Here is a 16,769-nt window from a genome sequence, read left to right on the forward strand (position 1 = left end):
TATCTCTTCACCTGGGACAACATCGCCCTGCACACAGTGGGTGCTTTGTAAATATTTAATGAATGCACAAAGGATGGAGGTAAGGGTCTGCAGGGCAGATACTTCTCATGACATGGGTCTCAGGGGCTTGGGGAGGGAGGCTGTGTCCCTTCACTGCTCTTTCAACTCTCCCAGGTTGCCTGCCTCTGTTGCTCTTAAAAATAAAATTGTCTTTCAGAAGCAACTCCCAGGGACATCAATAATGCATACTATTCGCCTGAAAGGCCAAGACTTGATATTTAAACTTAAGATCAGCTCATCAAACCCCATAAATCATGGATGCTTGTGTCTGCTTATAGGATTACATCACACATCACACGTCTGGATTTCTGACACCTTGCTCATCCCATCATTAAGCCCAGACATTTTTACTGCCCCCCAAAAGAATCTGCTAGAATTGACTCATGCCTCTCATGCTTCCACAGCATGCTCTTTTGGTCTCTACTTTGTTACTGATTATTCTCTGCCTTGTATCTCTCTGTCACACACACACTCTTCACTTGCTGACTCCTTGAGAGGAGGGACTTCTCACTAAATCTTTCTATCCTCCAGCTCTATGTTCAGTTATGCCATCTGCATCCAAATATATGTTAAGGTTCTTTTTCCCAGCTTATCCTTTGGATAAAAGAGAGTTACTGTCTGTTGAAATCCTTCCAAAGTACCTTGGATCACGAGATACCTGCAGTGACTTTCTTATGAGTGGCAGTGTGTATTTGGGAAAGACACATGACTTAAGACAACCTCAGCTGATGCCAGGAGGGGTGAGGGAGAAGACCTGGGTCTTTTCCAAAGTGGTTTCACGTTTACAAGGAGAATAACTGGTTGGGGACTGCTGATACACTAAAAAATTAAATTGAAACACACATACAACAGTAGGCCTGCAACGTTCTCACTTCTGCCTCTGCCATTTCCTTTACTGAGGGCAGCGGCCCCTGCAAACCCTCTAAGCTGAGCCACCTGTGATGGCAGCCACTAGCCTGTGAGGCTGCTTGAGTTCAACTTAAATAAAATGAAGAATTCAGTTCCTTGGGTGAAGTCTTCAACAACCATATGTGATTAGTGATGCTGTCCCGGGCATATGATGGAATCTTCCAGAGTCCCTTTGCACAGCATTGAGCTAAGCAGACAGGCCCAGGGGGTAAGGGGAGACATTCTTGTCTTTCCTTTTTAAATGTGTTTGGGGAGGGTGATGTGATAAAAGGCAAAGCAGGAATGTTCAGGTAGGAAAGAGGCTGGCGGGCAGCTGAGCAAATGGCCAGGGTTCATCCCTGAGCTGTCCACCCACTTCAATCAGAGTTCTGAGGCCTCAGCTTATTATTAAAGCCCTTCCCCTCAGCTTCTTCTGAGCCTCAGGAAAAATGTCAAATGCATTTCAGGAAAAATGCACACAATTTTGCACACTTCATCACAGGTTTCGTGGGTTACCCTCTTCCCAAAGCCCTGTCATCCATGGCCCCCAGGCTGGGCACTCTGACTAGACACCAGTGACAGAGTGGAGGCCCAGAGAGACTGAATGACACACCTAAGAACACACACAGCGATCTGCTGGCGGGGCAGAGATCAGGTTTGCTAACCCCTGGTAAGACACGGTTCTCCCATATCACACGACAGAGGATATAAATGTGGCCAAAGTTTTGCCAAACTCTCCAGCCCACTGACTCCTCTGATGAACCACAAAGTCTCGGGGTTGGGTGGGTGGGAGGTCTCCGACTTACCAGTTGCATTCGGGAGGAACCAGCTTTGTCAGCTCTTCCAGAGATTTCTCTGACCTGTACTCCTGGCCGGAAGCACATGAAACACTGTGTTTAAGTGGGGTCAGGGGGTGGGGGGCCCCCACAGAGCTCCCATCAGCCCGGGTGACCCCGCCCAGGAACTCAGGGCACATATACCCACCTGGATGAAGGCGACGGTGACCACGATCAGCACAGCCTAGGGGGCAAACGGAGGGCACGTTAACACCCACTGCCAATGAGCAGGTAAGTGATCCAGGGGAGGACACTGTCTTCCAAAATGTATTTCCTTTTTCCTTGCAAAATAGAGCACTATGCAGAGATTTAGAAAACAGGAGAGCCAAAAAAGCAGTCCCAATTCTGCCTCCACAGGTTCACATTTGGGGGTTATCTTCCTAGATTTTTTGGCATAGATACGCTTGTAACACAGGATGATACAGTATAGATATGATCATTTATATCTCACCAGCATTTAATAACTGGCCACCTGACGCGAAGAGCCGACTTGTTGGAAAAGACCCTGATGCTGGAAAAGACTGAGGGCAGGAGAAGGGGCTGACAGAGGGTGAGATGGTTAGATAGCATCACTGACTCAATGGGCATGACTTTGAACAAATTCCAGGAGACAGTGAAGCACAGGGGAGCCTGGTGTGCTGCCGTCCACAGATCACAAAGAGTCAGACACAAATAAGTGACTGAACAAACAACAACAAAGCTTCTAATAAACATGACTTCACAGCAGAAGATGTGGATCTAGCCTCAGGCTTTCGAACAGAAACACTGAATTCCACTGCACGGAAGGAATCTGTTTTTGTATTTCAAAAGATAGCACTTGACAGATAGAAGCAGGAATGAAAGTCATTAAACAAAAGGTCACATGTTAAGAGCCACGTATAAAAGGTCACATAGCACAGGATTCTGTTTATAAGAACTACCCAGGATAGGTAAATCCGGACACACAGAAAGCAGATGGTGGTTTCCAGGGGCTGGTGGGAGGAGGGAAGGGAATGACTGTTTAATGAGTATGGGGGTTCCTTTCAGGGCAGCGAAAACATTTTGGAACCAGATACAGCTATGGTTTTTCTGGTAGTCATGTACAGATGTGAGAGTTGGGGAGCATAAAGAAGGTGGAGCACTGACAAACTGATGCTTTCAAATTGTGGTGCTGACTTCACCCGAGAAATCGAATTCTTCATTTTATTTAACTTGAATTCAAACACAGTCTAGCAGCTGCGCCTTCTCCTCCTGCCCTTAGTCTTTCCCAGAATCAGGGTGTTTTCCAATGAGCCAGCTCTTCGTGAGGTAGAGGAACATGGACACTTCTGCCCTTTATTTATGCTGTGTTTTCTACCGTTTTTCTTCTTCTTACAGCCTAGTGTTTTCTCCTTGCATAATAAAGATAAGCAGAGACTCAGCAGGGCCTCGGCAGCCAGGTCTGGGATTGGGGCGGTGGGGGGCGCTATCCCCTGAGTCCCGTGGGGCGCACTCACCATGGCGATGCTGATGGCGTCCTCATACTTCTTTGTGAGGACGCTCACCAAGGCAGAGGCCAGGAGAAGCAGGATCAGGGGGTTCTTGAACTGAAAGATGAAAAACAGGGTGGTGGAATCTTGTCTAGGCTCATGGACATCAGAGACGGGGCCTGCTCTAGTGGAGCGGCGTCAGCTCTGCACCCAGAGCCTGGCTTCCAGGCTGACCCGGCAGTGATCTGAGGGCTAGGAGGGGAGGACTGTCACCGCCCGATGGCTCTCCTCCGCCTGAAGACCCACCACTGCGGTCCGCCGGCGTCCTGGGGCCATCTCGACAGTGTCCCTGTCACCAAGGCACCAGCCCTGGCCCTGCCTTCCGGTTCTTGGTCTCGCCTTGCCACATCTCCTCGCTGCTCCAGGTCAGACCCTGCCCCTCAGGGGCAGCATCTTGTATACTCCATTCAAAACAGGTCCATCTCAGAAACTCTGATGCAGGTTTTAGGATTTTGTGGGAAGCTCTCCAGTATGTCTCTGGGGGTTGGCTCCCACTAAAGGGTCTCTGGAGCACTGGGGCCCCCAGGCAAGCCAGCTTTCTGAAAGTGTGATGACCCCCGTGTCCCAGCCCAGCCCTGGCAAAGATTGATGGGAAGCTTCCCCAAGGGCAGCAGACCTGTGTCTGCACAAGGGACCACTCCAGCCATGGGCTCAGGGTTAGCTCCGAGGTCCTCAGTCCTGGATGGGGCCACTCTGAACAGCTGGGACCAGGCACTGGCCTCACCTTGAACTCTAATCCCAAGCCCAGAATCTCGCCCCCTCCAGACCAGCACGGACACCACCAGCCTCCCTCCGCCCCTCCTGGAGACCATGCCAAACACCTGCCTTGCTCCATCTGACACAGGAGAGTCACCATGAGACACTGCACGCAGGTGTCAGGCCCAGTGCAGAGACCGCACCACGGGCCAATAGCGCCGCCCTGGCTATAGATAATGAGACGCTTCCGGCTCTGATGGGGCCCCTTTTAAGCCCACATGTAAAGCAGGACAGGCAGAAAGCGGTCTGCTGAAACCTTACTATGTGGGGAAGGGATGGTGACCAGAGACGTTCATTACAATAAACAGTAACAGCCCAAAAACCAGCGTTTCCCGAGCACCTCTTCCAAGCCACGCGCTATGCTCAGCACTTCACTGCATCGTTTCATAGGCTCCTTCCAACCCCATGACACTTGAGCCTCAGCTGATAAAGAATCTGCCCACAATGTGGGAGACCTGGGTTCGATCCCTGGGTTGGGAAGATCCCCTGGAGAAGGGAAAGGCTACCCACTCCAGTATTGTGGCCTGGAGAATTCCACAGCTTGTATAGACCACGGGGTCGCAAAGAGTTGGAACTGACTGAGTGACTTTCACATTCACAACCCCATGACACAGGTACTGTTAAGTAGTCCTGTTTGATGATAAATGACCAACCCAAGTTTCTGAAAGAAACTGAATTGCTGAGGATTCATTTAGATCAGGCAACTCCAAAACCTGTGCTCTTAACAGTTACGCTTGAACCAAGGCTAGCTGGCAGACACTGAGGCTGGGGACAACCTTTATTAAGCATGTAATACAGGCTCAGCTTCCTCTTATGTAAGATTCAGAAGAGGAGGGACTTACTAGTCCCATTTCCTAGATGGGGACAATTGAGGCTCAAGGCAGATCAGTTGCAGACTCAAAGTCACAAGGCTGGAAGTAGGATCAAACCCAGCAGCTTGACTCTAATCTACCTCTGTTTCATGACTCCAGGGTAGGGATTTGGGGCCACGCTAAGGTAGAATTCCTAGTGGTCAGTCTTCTGAGATGGAGAAGCAGGACTGCCCACAACACCACTGTGAAGTGGTGAGCTCCCTGTCACTGGAGGAGACAGACAGGAGAACCAAAGCATCCAGCATGCAGCAAGTGCTCAATGAACACAAAGAATTAATAAGTGAGGGCACATGGACTTCCTGTGCTTGTCGAGGGCTAGAAAACACGGCCATTGGGAGCTGCCTTCCAATCCCACGGGGATACCCTGAGATGGATCCTTGAACTGCTGAGGTTAGGATGAATAAGCATGTTTCCTGCTCTTAGAAACTGAAGCGATTTCGTTCCTGGAAAGGTCCTGGCTGGAGGCTAGATGACAGCCCTAGGTGTGAGGTCTTGGCAGGGCAGGGGCCAGGTGAGCAGGGCCTAGTGGAAGGGGCACCCAGGGCAGAAGTGACCAAGGCCCCACTCCAGAAGGGAGAAGGTCCCCCGCAGCCCATGTGTCAGCCTCCTTCCCTGAACTTCAACTTCCAGGAGCCTCTGCTGCCTCTTCCCAACACAGGCATTCCAGGAAATTTCTGGGTTGGCCAGAGTCACCTGCATTTCTGGTGCCAAAATGCGTCAATGAATGACATCCCTAGTGCACTGAGCACTAACCAATGAGCAGGTGGGGGGACCAGAGGAGAAAGGAGAGTGAGGATGCTACAAGGAGGGCTGTGATTGGTCCCTGAACTGACCAATCAAGGAAGCCTTAAACATGAGCCATGGGAAGGCAGAGAAGCCTGGGGTATCTCTGAGCTTGACTGAGAGGGAGGTGTCAGGGATGGGAGAGGGTGCAAAAGCCAGGGAGGGGAAACTGAGGCAACCATGGCTTCAGGTATCTGGGAAATTCTGCCTGTTAACTGGAGCTTTCTGAACTGGTCCTGCGTGGGAGGTGGGGTGTTGATTTCTACACTGGAACTTGCAGCAGGATCTATTTCAATTTTTTTCCCCTTCTTTCCCGTGGCTTCCAGGCATTTGACTGATACAACATGTATTCAGCACCAGTGGCAAAGGCTAAGAGGGCCAGGGGCTCTGGAGTCAGCTGCCTGGCTTCACTTCCCAGCAGCGACACTTAACACTGCAGGACTCTGGACCCTGGCTGCCAGGTAAATTACAGGACACTCAGTTAAATGTGAACTTCAGATAAACAAGGAACTTTTTTAAAATTTAAGTACAAGTAGGTCCCATGTGACATTTGGAACATACACTAAAAAACTCTCCTTTGCGTATCTATCTGAATTTCAAATGTAACAGACATCTATACGTCTATTGGCTGAATCTGGCAGCCCTACACAACCTGGGAATGTGTCAGCTTCTCTGTATTTCACTCTCCTCAGTTGGTAAATAATCTGCCTACAAAGCAGGAGACCTGGGTTTGGTCCCTGGGTTGGGAAGATGCCCTGGAGAAGGAAATGGCAGCCTGCTCCAGAATTCTTGCCTGGAAAATCCCATGGACAGAGGAGCCTGGTGGGCTACAGTCCATGGGGTCGCAGAGTCGGACACAACTTAGTGACTAAACCACCACATCTCAAAGTAGGGATCGAGAGGAAGAGTAAGTTGAAGTTTACTTATTTACTCAGCGTGGTGCCTGGCACATGGCTACCTCTATGAATTGAAAGACTATTATTTTTGACTGTGGCCGCCAGGGTAGTTGGTGAGCCCATCTCTCAGCTGGGAGCAGCCTGAAAGGGGTAAGCCTTCTGTGACCTTGCAGTATTACTGTCCCATGTGCTGACTCATCCACGGACACCCTCAATCCACAGTTACACAGGAACGGTGGCTCCCTTCCTCACCCCCAGGGTTACACTGGTTAATGCACAGAGTGACGGCTATGGTCCCACCTGATCAAGATATTTCTTCCACACAGGTTCCGTGTTATCAGCAACAAACTCATTCCAGCCATGGACCAGCCTGCGCTGCGTCACTGAGAACTCCGACAGCCCGTTCTGTAAATCTACCTGGAGGGGGAAGGACGGGAAGGTAAAGACCAAGGAGCCCAAGTAACAGGATTCCCGCTCTGGAAGCCAGCCGCTTCCACGATGATCAGGGAAAATGGACTGCCCACAGAGGAGAGGGGGCCAGGTCAGAAACCCCAAGCAAATGGGCAGAGACAGGAGGAGACCTTCAATCTCTTTCTTTTCAATGAGCCCGCACTTCCGCCCTACAGACACCACAGAGAAGACAGCCTTGGGTCTACATTCCAGGGTCTGCGATTATAGCATGGACACCTGCAGATGCAGGAACACTTACATTTTCATCTTTAGGAAGATGAATCTGGGAAGGTCAAATGGTGAAGCTGCTGTGTGGAAGTACCTCCAAAAATTAAAAATACAACCAGCATACGATCTGGCAATTCCACTACTGGTTGTATGTATCAAGAGAACTGGAAACCAATCTCAATGAGATATCTGTCTATCCATGTTCATAGCAGCATTATTCACAACAGCCAAAGGTGGACATGACCCAAGTGTCCATCAATCGGTGAAAATGTGGTACAGACACACAGACATACAAACACACACACAGTAATATTATTCACCACTAACATGGAAGTTTCAGCTTTGCAAGAGGGAAAGAGTTGTGGAAATGGGTTGTACAACAACGTGAATGTACTTAACACTTTGTAACTGTACACTTAAAAGTAGTTAGATGGTAACTTTTAGGTTGCGTATTTTGCCTCGAAACAAACAAACAAAAAAGGCCTGCCCTTAGAAACAAAAAAAGCTGCATGATTCCATCATCCATGCCTTGTGCCAGATACAATTTCAAGCTGCTTATACAAACTGACATTAAATATAACTAATTTAAGAGTCAATAACTATATAAGGAACCTTTGTTGTCCTGGTGGCAACAAAAGCTTCACTGTCTTTAAAAAGTTGATAAGAAAGCTCTACCAGGGACTTCCCTGGTGGTCCAGTGGTTAAGAATCCGCCTACCAATGCAGAGGACACTAGTTTGATCCTCGGTCGGGAAGCTAGGATTCCACATGCCTCAGGGCAGCTAAGCCTGTGTGCTGCAACGAAGGCCCAGTGCAGCCAAAAATAAATAAATAGAACAAAAACAAAACAAAAAAGTTCTACCAGATGGTTGAGGTGATGGGAAGGCTGGACTGACTTCTAGATTCTTTTGAACAGAGCAAGAAAACCATGCTTTTTTCCTAGGTAGGGGAAAATGTCTCGGCAAGGAAAACATATTTCCTTCCCCTCTCCAAATGCTAACAAGTGGGACTTGAATTTAGATGGGCTTTTGAGTATTCTCAAGGAAAGGCTGGCCTGAAACACTGACCTCCAGCTTCTTTGAAATTGTGGCATGTGATCTTTTATTAGTGGATTTTTATTGGCTTTCCCAAAGTGGGGTGGGTTATGAGTCAACACATACACACACATACCATGTTTGCTTGGCTAAGTAAAGATAACTGAAACCATAAAGCAAGCCAACTCCTTCAGCCTCACAGGGGAGCCTCGTGGAATGGAAGTGGTCTTCGGTTTGGCTTTTGTCTTGCCCTGGACAGGAATCCAAATTCACCAGAAGAAACTGGTGAGAAGCTGGTTTCGGTCACTGGCAACACCACGAATTATAAAACACGAAGGGTGGGCATGGCAAGTGGTGAAGAGTTTGAGCTTGAATGTCAAAACACCCAGATTCAACTCTGACTGGGCTGCTATGGAAACCTGGGGGTCCCCTGAGACACTCTGTTTCTCATTAAGAGGGAGGGGAGATATTTATACTTCTAGCTGATTCAGGGTGTTCTATGGCAGAAACCAACACAGCACTGTAAAGAAACTATCTTCTAACTAAAATAAAGAAAAGAGAGAGAGAGAGACATGCACAGAAAACTGGGAGGATCCTGGCCACCAGGAAGGACTTCCAGGGCTCATGGCCATCACTGTGGGCACCCGTCCTGGTGGGGAATCAGAACCATTCAGCAGCAGGAGTATTTTCTAACAGTGATGATAACAATGTATCACAGCTCAGGACTGTGAAGCCATTTTCAGGACCTTGAGCTGCTTTCCTCTTAATCTGAAAACCCCAACCGCCCCAGGCCTCAGAGACAAACTCAGTTCTTACGTAAAATGCTTTGGCTAGGTCCTCTCTGAGGCATTTGCTTGCTTCCTTGGGTGCCAGAGCCACCACTGTCTTCTCTTTCTCGATGGCTTTCAAGTCATTTTGTCCATCAATCTGTGAGGGGAAAAAAAAAAGTAGGATTGCTCTTAGGTGCACTGGTTTTATACAGATATGTCTTTTTAACGTATAACATACGCAGAAAAAGTGTACAGATCTGGTTTATAGCTCAAATTTTTACACACTAACCCATATAACCAGCTTCCCAATCGAGAAACAGACATTAACATAAACAGCACCCAGGAGATTTATTTTGCTGGGGTTAACTCTGTAAATGGTAACATGTAATATATATGCTTTTGTGTTTGGTTTCTTTGACTCAAGGTTATTAGTGAGATTCATGCATGATAGTGTCTGTGGTGATGGCTTGCTAATTTTCATGGCTGCATAGTATTCCACCAAATGAGTATAGCACAATTTATTTTTCTGCTTTACTGCTGATGGATTGTTTCCAACTGTTGGCTGTTACTGATGCATCTGTTTTCAAACTTATTTTACTGAATGGAATATCACAAAGCTGACAGAACAGGGCAACAATTTACAGATCTAGAACCCTGGACCTTGAACTTCTGGGATTCTCAGTTAAGAATGCACCGAACCACAGAGAGTGGTTCCTGATGGTGACTGGTGGTATCACGGCCTGTTTTGGGAGACATTTGCAATAACCTAAGACTTTATTTTTGGGGGGCTCCAAAATCACTGCAGATGCTGATTGCAGCCATGAAATTAAAAGACACTTACTCCTTGGAAGGAAAGTTATGACCAACCTAGATAGCATATTAAAAAGCAGAGACATTACTTTGCCAACCAAGGTCCGTCTAGTCAAGGCTATGGTTTTTCCAGTGGTCATGTATGGATGTGAGAGTTGGACTGTGAAGAAAGCTGATCGCCAAAGAATTGATGCTTTTGAACTGTGGTGCTGGAGAAGACTCTTGCAAGTCCCTTGGACTGCAAGGAGATCCATCCAGTTCATCCTAAAGGAGACCAGTCCTGGGTGTTCATTGGAAGGACTGATGCTGAAACTGAAACTCCAATACTTTGGCCACCTCATGTGAAGAGTTGACTCACTGGAAAAGACCCTGATGCTGGGAGGGATTGGGGGCAGGAGGAGAAGGGGATGACAGAGGATGAGATGGCTGGATGGCATCACTGACTTGATACACACGAGTTTGGGTGAACTCCAGGAGTTGGTGATGGACAGGGAGGCCTGGCGTGCTGTGATTCATGGGGTCGCAGAGTCAGACACGACTGAGCGACTGAACTGAACTGAAGAAAAGGGGGAAACCCAGTTGAGGTCTGGGTGCCCAGCAGGTCTGGGAAGAAGCCACATGAAACACCTAAAGGGCATGGGAGGACATGGTAACCTCAGAAATAGGAGAATGGTGAGTATTTTTGCAAAATTATTCCTAGTATTCTGATACCCAGGACAAGATAATCATCTTTTCCTTTTCCACCAGGTAGTTGGCACAGGGAAGGAGGAAGGGGAGAGGCTCTGCCTAACAGCCTCTTCCTTCAGCTGAAATAGAGACAGCAAGTTCCCCTTTTACTTCGTGTCAAACTCCTCCCTGGCCCTCATCTCCCAAAGGCCCCGTTTGCTCAGAAATGGGCTGCTGATCACACCCCCTTCCTGGGGTTGCTTCTCACTGTGCCAACGACCAGGAAGCAACCAAGGATTATTACACAGATCACTCAGCCGACCCTCTCCTTAAGTTGACCTCACCATCTTCACTGTGTAAGATCCGCCTCCTGGAGAAATGTACATCACAGCCCGAGACAGGATGTTTTTTCTGCTCTCAAGACCTGGTTCAAGTATACCAAGTCAAGGGCTTAATTCTTGCTCACACCACAGATGGAGGCAGTCCTGGGGTTATAGGACCTTCCTGCCTGGCTGTTCCCTAGCTTACCATTTCTGTCTGGCCACGACCACACCCAATTCACTTTTTAGGCAGCAACTCAAGCAACTCTGAATGTATAAAGCCAGCCCTCTCCTCCACCTTCTCCTCTCTGTCTCTGACTGTCTGTCTGTCTCTCTCTCTCTTTTTCTCTCTCACAAACACACAAACATATCCCAGGTTCGAAACATTTGGGGAGATTCCAGTTGCTCTCAGGAGAGAACCCTACCATCTCCAAAATGGCTGCAGCAGACCCACCCTCACACCCACCCTGCCTGTGTTCCTGGTCTGGGCGGGGCGGCAGCATACCTAGCTAAAAATCCCCTGCCCCCTGGAGGAGTTGTGTCCCCCAGGAGTGTGCTGCTCCAGTGCCCCTGCAGGAGACGGCACATTTTCCCGGCTGCCAAACCAAACATAAAATCAGGGGTTCTCGACCAAGGGCAGTTTCCCCTCTGGGGGACTTTGCTAGGGCCTGGAGATGTGTTTAGCACTCATAACTGAGGCAGGGGTGGTACTGACATCTAGTGGGTGGAGGCCAGGCATGTGGTCAAGTACCTTACAAGGAATGACCTGCAACAGAAAGGTCTATACTGCTGAGGGCAAGAAGTCTCACTTCAGAGGTCAGGGACTGTCTTGTCCTGACATCTTCCCAGACCAGATAGCCACCTGCTCTACCCTCTCAGCACCCTGGACGTCCCCTTGATGGCGCCTACACCACGGTCACTTGCGTAATGACCAGCACGTGACTATCACTTAAATGCCTCCCTCTGCTCACAATGCAGCCCCTCCAGAAGGCAGGGCCAGTGCCTGGTGCCCAGAGGCTGCTCCGTGGACACTCATCAGTTGGAGCCCAGGACATCAATGCAAGTGCACTAAGCTCCACAGGATGGATGACTAGACACACGCTCTCAGCTACAAGCCTCAGTGTGCCCTCATCATCAGCGCTGCCCAGGAGATGGTCCAGCTCCACCTGCCAGCATGTCACTTCAGGCAAGTGACAACCTCCCTGACTGATCACAATTTCCTCATCTGCAAAATGGGTGATGCTGGCTAGCTACCCTCATCCTGCCTTTTTGGGAATCAAACAAATGTGTACCTGGACAGGATGTGACATGGTCCAGACCTCCCATGAACCCCTAGGAAATGCAGGTCCATACCTGCCCCAGGGACCAGGCCTCCGGCACGTGGTTGGAATAACAACAATGGTGACGTCACTTGGGTTGTTTAGCCACGTTTAGGTAACTCAAGAGCGGGAAGATGCACAGAGTGACAGAAGGGGCAGGGAGGTTGGAATTGCACAGACCTGGGTTCCAATCCTCCTCTGTCATTGACCAGCCCTATAACCAGGGACAATAATCTGTCTTGGGTTGTTTTGAAGATTTAAAAACATCCAATGCTGGGGACTTCCCTGGTGGTCCAGTGGTTAAACATCCACTTGTCAATGCAGGGGACAGGAGTTCGATCTCTACTCTGGGAAGATGCCACGTGCTGTGGGGCAACTGACCCCGTGTGTCACAACTGCTAAGCCTGCGCTCCATGATAAGAGAAGCCACCGCGACAAGAAGCTCGTGCAGCGCCACGTAGAGGAGTCCCCACCTGCTGCAAGCAGAGAAAGCCCGAGAGCAACAACGAACACCCAGCACAGCCAGAACAATCAAAAAGCAAGATAAAAACGAAACCCAGCTCTGCAGTTGTGCTTTGCATGGGGCAGGTGCATTCAGTAAATATTCCATAGAAGATCAGTAGCCTAAAGACCCCGAGGGACTTAGGAGGTGTGGTGACCCCAAAACTTCACAGCCTCTCTGACTTTGTCTTGCTAGGGAGATGTTTCCTGACATTCTCAATGAGGTTTCTACAAGTGACTCTAGAAGATACATAAATGCTTGAATCTGTGTGGTTTTACTTTTACATTTTTACTTATTAATTTTTTTGAATCTGAAGGTACAGATAGGAAACCTGTGAATTCTATATTTTTTCATCTTTGATTTCCTTTTGATGCTAGGCTTAAATAATTTCTCTACATATTTCATTTTTTTTTTTTAAAAGGGTCCATCAACAGATCAGTGGGTAAGCAAAATGTGATCAAGCCCAAACAATGGAATATCATTCAACCTTAAAAAGGGGGGAATTCTGACACCTGCCACAACAGGAATGAAGCTTCAGGATGTTATGCTCAGTGAAATATACCAGTTACAAAAGGACAAATACCGTACTGACCCCACTTATGTGCAGCACCTAGAACAGACAGAACACAGAGACAGGAAGCAGAATGGTGCTTACCAGAAGCTGGGCAATTGTTTGTTTTTGCTGTGCCACTTGGCTTGCGGGATCTTTGTTTCCCAACCTGGGACTGAACCCAGGCCACGTCAGTGAAAGCTCTGAGTCCTAACCACTGGACCGCCAGGGAACTCCCAGGAGTTAGTGTCTACTGGGGACAGACTCGGTTGGAGAAGTTGAAAAAGTTCTGCAGACGATGGTTGTGATGACTGGACAACCACGTGAATGTACTCAATGCCACTGAACTGTGTGCTTAAAAACAGTTAAGATGGTAAATGTTTTGTACATTTTACCACATACACACAAAATCCAGAACAAGAAAAAAACAAAACAAAACAGGATCAAAGGAATCCAATCCCTCTGCCTTTGTGGGTAAAGACTAGCAAGAATTCCCACCCTTTCTTGGGAACTCTGTCCCTGGGAGCCAGCCAGATGGCTGAAAGAAACTTGTGTGGATATGGGGAGGGGCTGGGAAGGCATCCTGGAGGAGGAGGGTCCAGCGGGAGACTAAGCCCCAGCTGTGCTCCATGACCGTGACCGTGACCGTGGGGACAGAGTCTGAGCCCAAAGGGGGAGGGTGTCTGGCCTCCAACTGTGCTCTGTAGGTGAAAGCCACAGACACACTTTCGGGTCTGTGAACAACAGAACTGAAAAAAGGGATGCGAGTAAGTACTAGCTCTTGGCTGTTCACAGCAGCACGGTTCGGAACAGCTCAGAGTCCATCAGCAGATGATGGAGTAGCAGGACGTACTCTTTCACACAATGGAATATCACTCAGCCTCAAAGAGGAATGACGTGCTGGGACCTCCCTGGTGGTCCAGGGGCTAAGACTGCACTCCCAATGCAGGGCGCCCCGGTTCAATCCCTGGTCAGGGAACTAGATCCCACATGCCTCAAGCAACTAAAAATCCCACATGCTGCAACTAGCGAGCCCACATGTCGCAACTAGGACCTGGCACAGCCAAATACATAAATAAAAATACAGGTTGTTTAGAAAGGAATGAAGTACTGATGCATGCTACACTGTAAGTTGAACTGTGTCTTCAAAAAAAGGTATCTTGATATGGAAGCAACCTAAGTGCCTATTAATACATGAGTGGGTAAGGAAGATGTGGTGTCTACATATGTACACACACACACAATATTCCTACTACTCAACCATAAAAAAAGAATGGAACCTCACCATTTGCAGCAACATGGACGGACATAGAGGGCGTTATGCTCAGTGAAGTCAGACAGAGAGACAAACGCTGCATGATATCACTTACATGCGGGCTCTAAAAAGCAAAACAAATGAACAGACATAACAAAACAGAGTCACAGACGCTGGGAACAAACACGGGGTTGGAGAGCGGAGGGGGTGGGGGGAGGAGAGCAATAGATGAAGGAGATGAAGAGGGCACACTTCCATTTGCAAAATAAATGTGTCACGAGTGTAAACACACAGCGTGAGGAATATATACACTAATTAAGTGATGTCTTTGTATGGTGACAGGTTGTAACTAGACTTATCCTGGTGATCATTTTGACATGATCATCACATTGAAATGATGTATACCAGGAACTAACATATTGTTGCAGGTCAATTAAACTTCAAAAATAAACAAAATCTGATCTCATAGAAAAAGAGATCAGATTTATGGTTACCAGAGGTGGGGACAGTGAGTTGGATGAAGGTGGTCAAAAGACAGAAATTTCTAGTTATAAGATAAATTAGTACCAGGTGTGTGATGTACAAAACGATAAATATAATGAACCCTGCTGCTGCTAAGTCACTTCAGTAGTGTCCGACTCTGTGTGACCCCATAGAATGAAGCCCACCAGGCTCCCCCATCCCTGGGATTCTCCAGGCAAGAACACTGGAGTGGGTTGCCATTTCCTTCTCCAATGTGTGAAAGTGAAAAGTGAAAGTGAAGTCACCCTGCTGTATGTTATATACAAAAGTTGTTAAGAGGGTGAATCCTAAAAGTTCTCATCACAAGGGAAAAATATGAGATGTTGGATGTTCGCTGAACTTACTGTGATAATCATTTCATGATAGTCAAATCATGATGGTGTACACCTTAAACTTATACAATGCTATACGTCCATTTATATCTTGATAAAACTGGAAGAAAAAAGGAGTTATCTTGAAGTCCTAAACCCCTGAACCTCAAATGTGACTGAATTTAGAAATAGGGTCTTTACAGAGGTAACCAAGTGACAATGAGGTCATCAGAGTGAGATCCAGTTGAATACGACTGATGACCCCATAAGGAAAGCCCTGGACACGGAGACAGATCCGCACAGAGCGATCCCACTACAAGCCCAGGCCGCTACTTCACCAGCAGCACTGGAAGCTAAGAGAAAGGCATGGGACAGGTTCCCCACTACAGCTGTTAGAGCCAGGCCCTGCCCACACCGCAATCTTGGACATCTGGCCCCATAACTGTGAGAGAGTAAATTTCTATTGTTTGAAGCCATCATAATCTGGGGTGCTCTGCTCATTAACCCTAGGAAACAACATTTTCCAACACAGACGGACCTCGAAAACCTCCTGCTAATGCAGACAGACAAAAAAGGCCATGTTATCACTTGATTTGGTTTTTATGAAATGTCCAGAATAGGTGATTTCCATAAAGACAGAGCTTCCCTGGTGGCTCAGTGGCAAAGAATCCACCTGGGTTCAATACCTGATCTAGGGAAATCCCACATGCCACGGAGCAACTAAGCCCGTGTGCCACAGCTACAGAGCCTGTGCTCTGGAGCCTGGGAGCCACAACTACTGAGCCCACACACTGCAAATACTGAAGCCCTAGAGCCTCTGCTCCACAGCGAGAGAAGCCACTGCACTGAGAAACCTGCACATCGCAACTAGAGAACAGCCCCCGTTCCTCACGAGAGAAGAGCCCACATAGCAGCAAAGGCCCACCACAGCCTAAAATAAATAAATAGTTTTTAAAAGCTGAAAATGGACCTGTTCTAGTCATTTCTTTTGCAGATTCATTTACTGCATAATGCTTTCTGTTCAAAGTCAGCCACTGCAACGGTGCCTGTAACAACGAAGTATTGGAAACAACCCACATGCCACTAATAAAGGATGGGTACTGTGCAGGAGAACAAGCAGCCCCTGGCTGCCCTGCTGCTGCTGCTGAGTTGCTTCAGTCGTGTCCGACTCTGTGCGACTCCATAGACGGCAGCCCACCAGGCTCCCCCGTCCCTGGGATTCTCCAGGCAAGAACACTGGAGTCGGTTGCCATTTCCTTCTCTAGTGCATGAAAGTGAAAAGTGAAAGTGAAGTCGCTCAGTCGTGTCCGACTCTTAGCGACCCCATGGACTGCAGCCTCCAGGCTCCTCCCTCCATGGGATTTTCCAGGCAAGAGTACCAGAGTGGGGTGCCATTGCCTTCTCCCTGGCTGCCCTGGATGCGTTCAATACTGA

At 48.2% G+C, this 16,769-nt stretch overlaps 1 protein-coding gene across 2 annotated transcripts in view; it reads right to left on the reverse strand.

Annotated features, from left to right (window-relative positions):
• Nucleotides 1-16,769, reverse strand: part of ATP2C2 (ATPase secretory pathway Ca2+ transporting 2) — a 76,994-nt gene that overhangs the window by 46,462 nt on the left and 13,763 nt on the right. The window contains exons 1-6 of one of the 2 annotated variants that reach the window (XM_088830664.1): nt 14,533-14,606; nt 9,127-9,237; nt 6,900-7,016; nt 3,260-3,349; nt 1,933-1,968; nt 1,755-1,816 (exon numbers count right to left, since the gene is read on the reverse strand). In XM_088830664.1, coding sequence (XP_088686790.1) covers nt 1,755-1,816; nt 1,933-1,968; nt 3,260-3,349; nt 6,900-7,016; nt 9,127-9,237; nt 14,533-14,547 — 431 coding nt within the window. In that variant the 5' untranslated portion in view covers nt 14,548-14,606. Of the gene's footprint in view, nt 1-1,754; nt 1,817-1,932; nt 1,969-3,259; nt 3,350-6,899; nt 7,017-9,126; nt 9,238-14,532; nt 14,607-16,769 lie in introns of those variants that run through there. The other variant, XM_055413028.2, reaches the window with a different exon arrangement.

Source organism: Moschus berezovskii, chromosome 22 (genome assembly GCF_049115385.1).
Source record: "Moschus berezovskii isolate FMDL1 chromosome 22, NW_MosBer_1.0, whole genome shotgun sequence".
NCBI lineage: Eukaryota > Metazoa > Chordata > Mammalia > Artiodactyla > Moschidae > Moschus > Moschus berezovskii.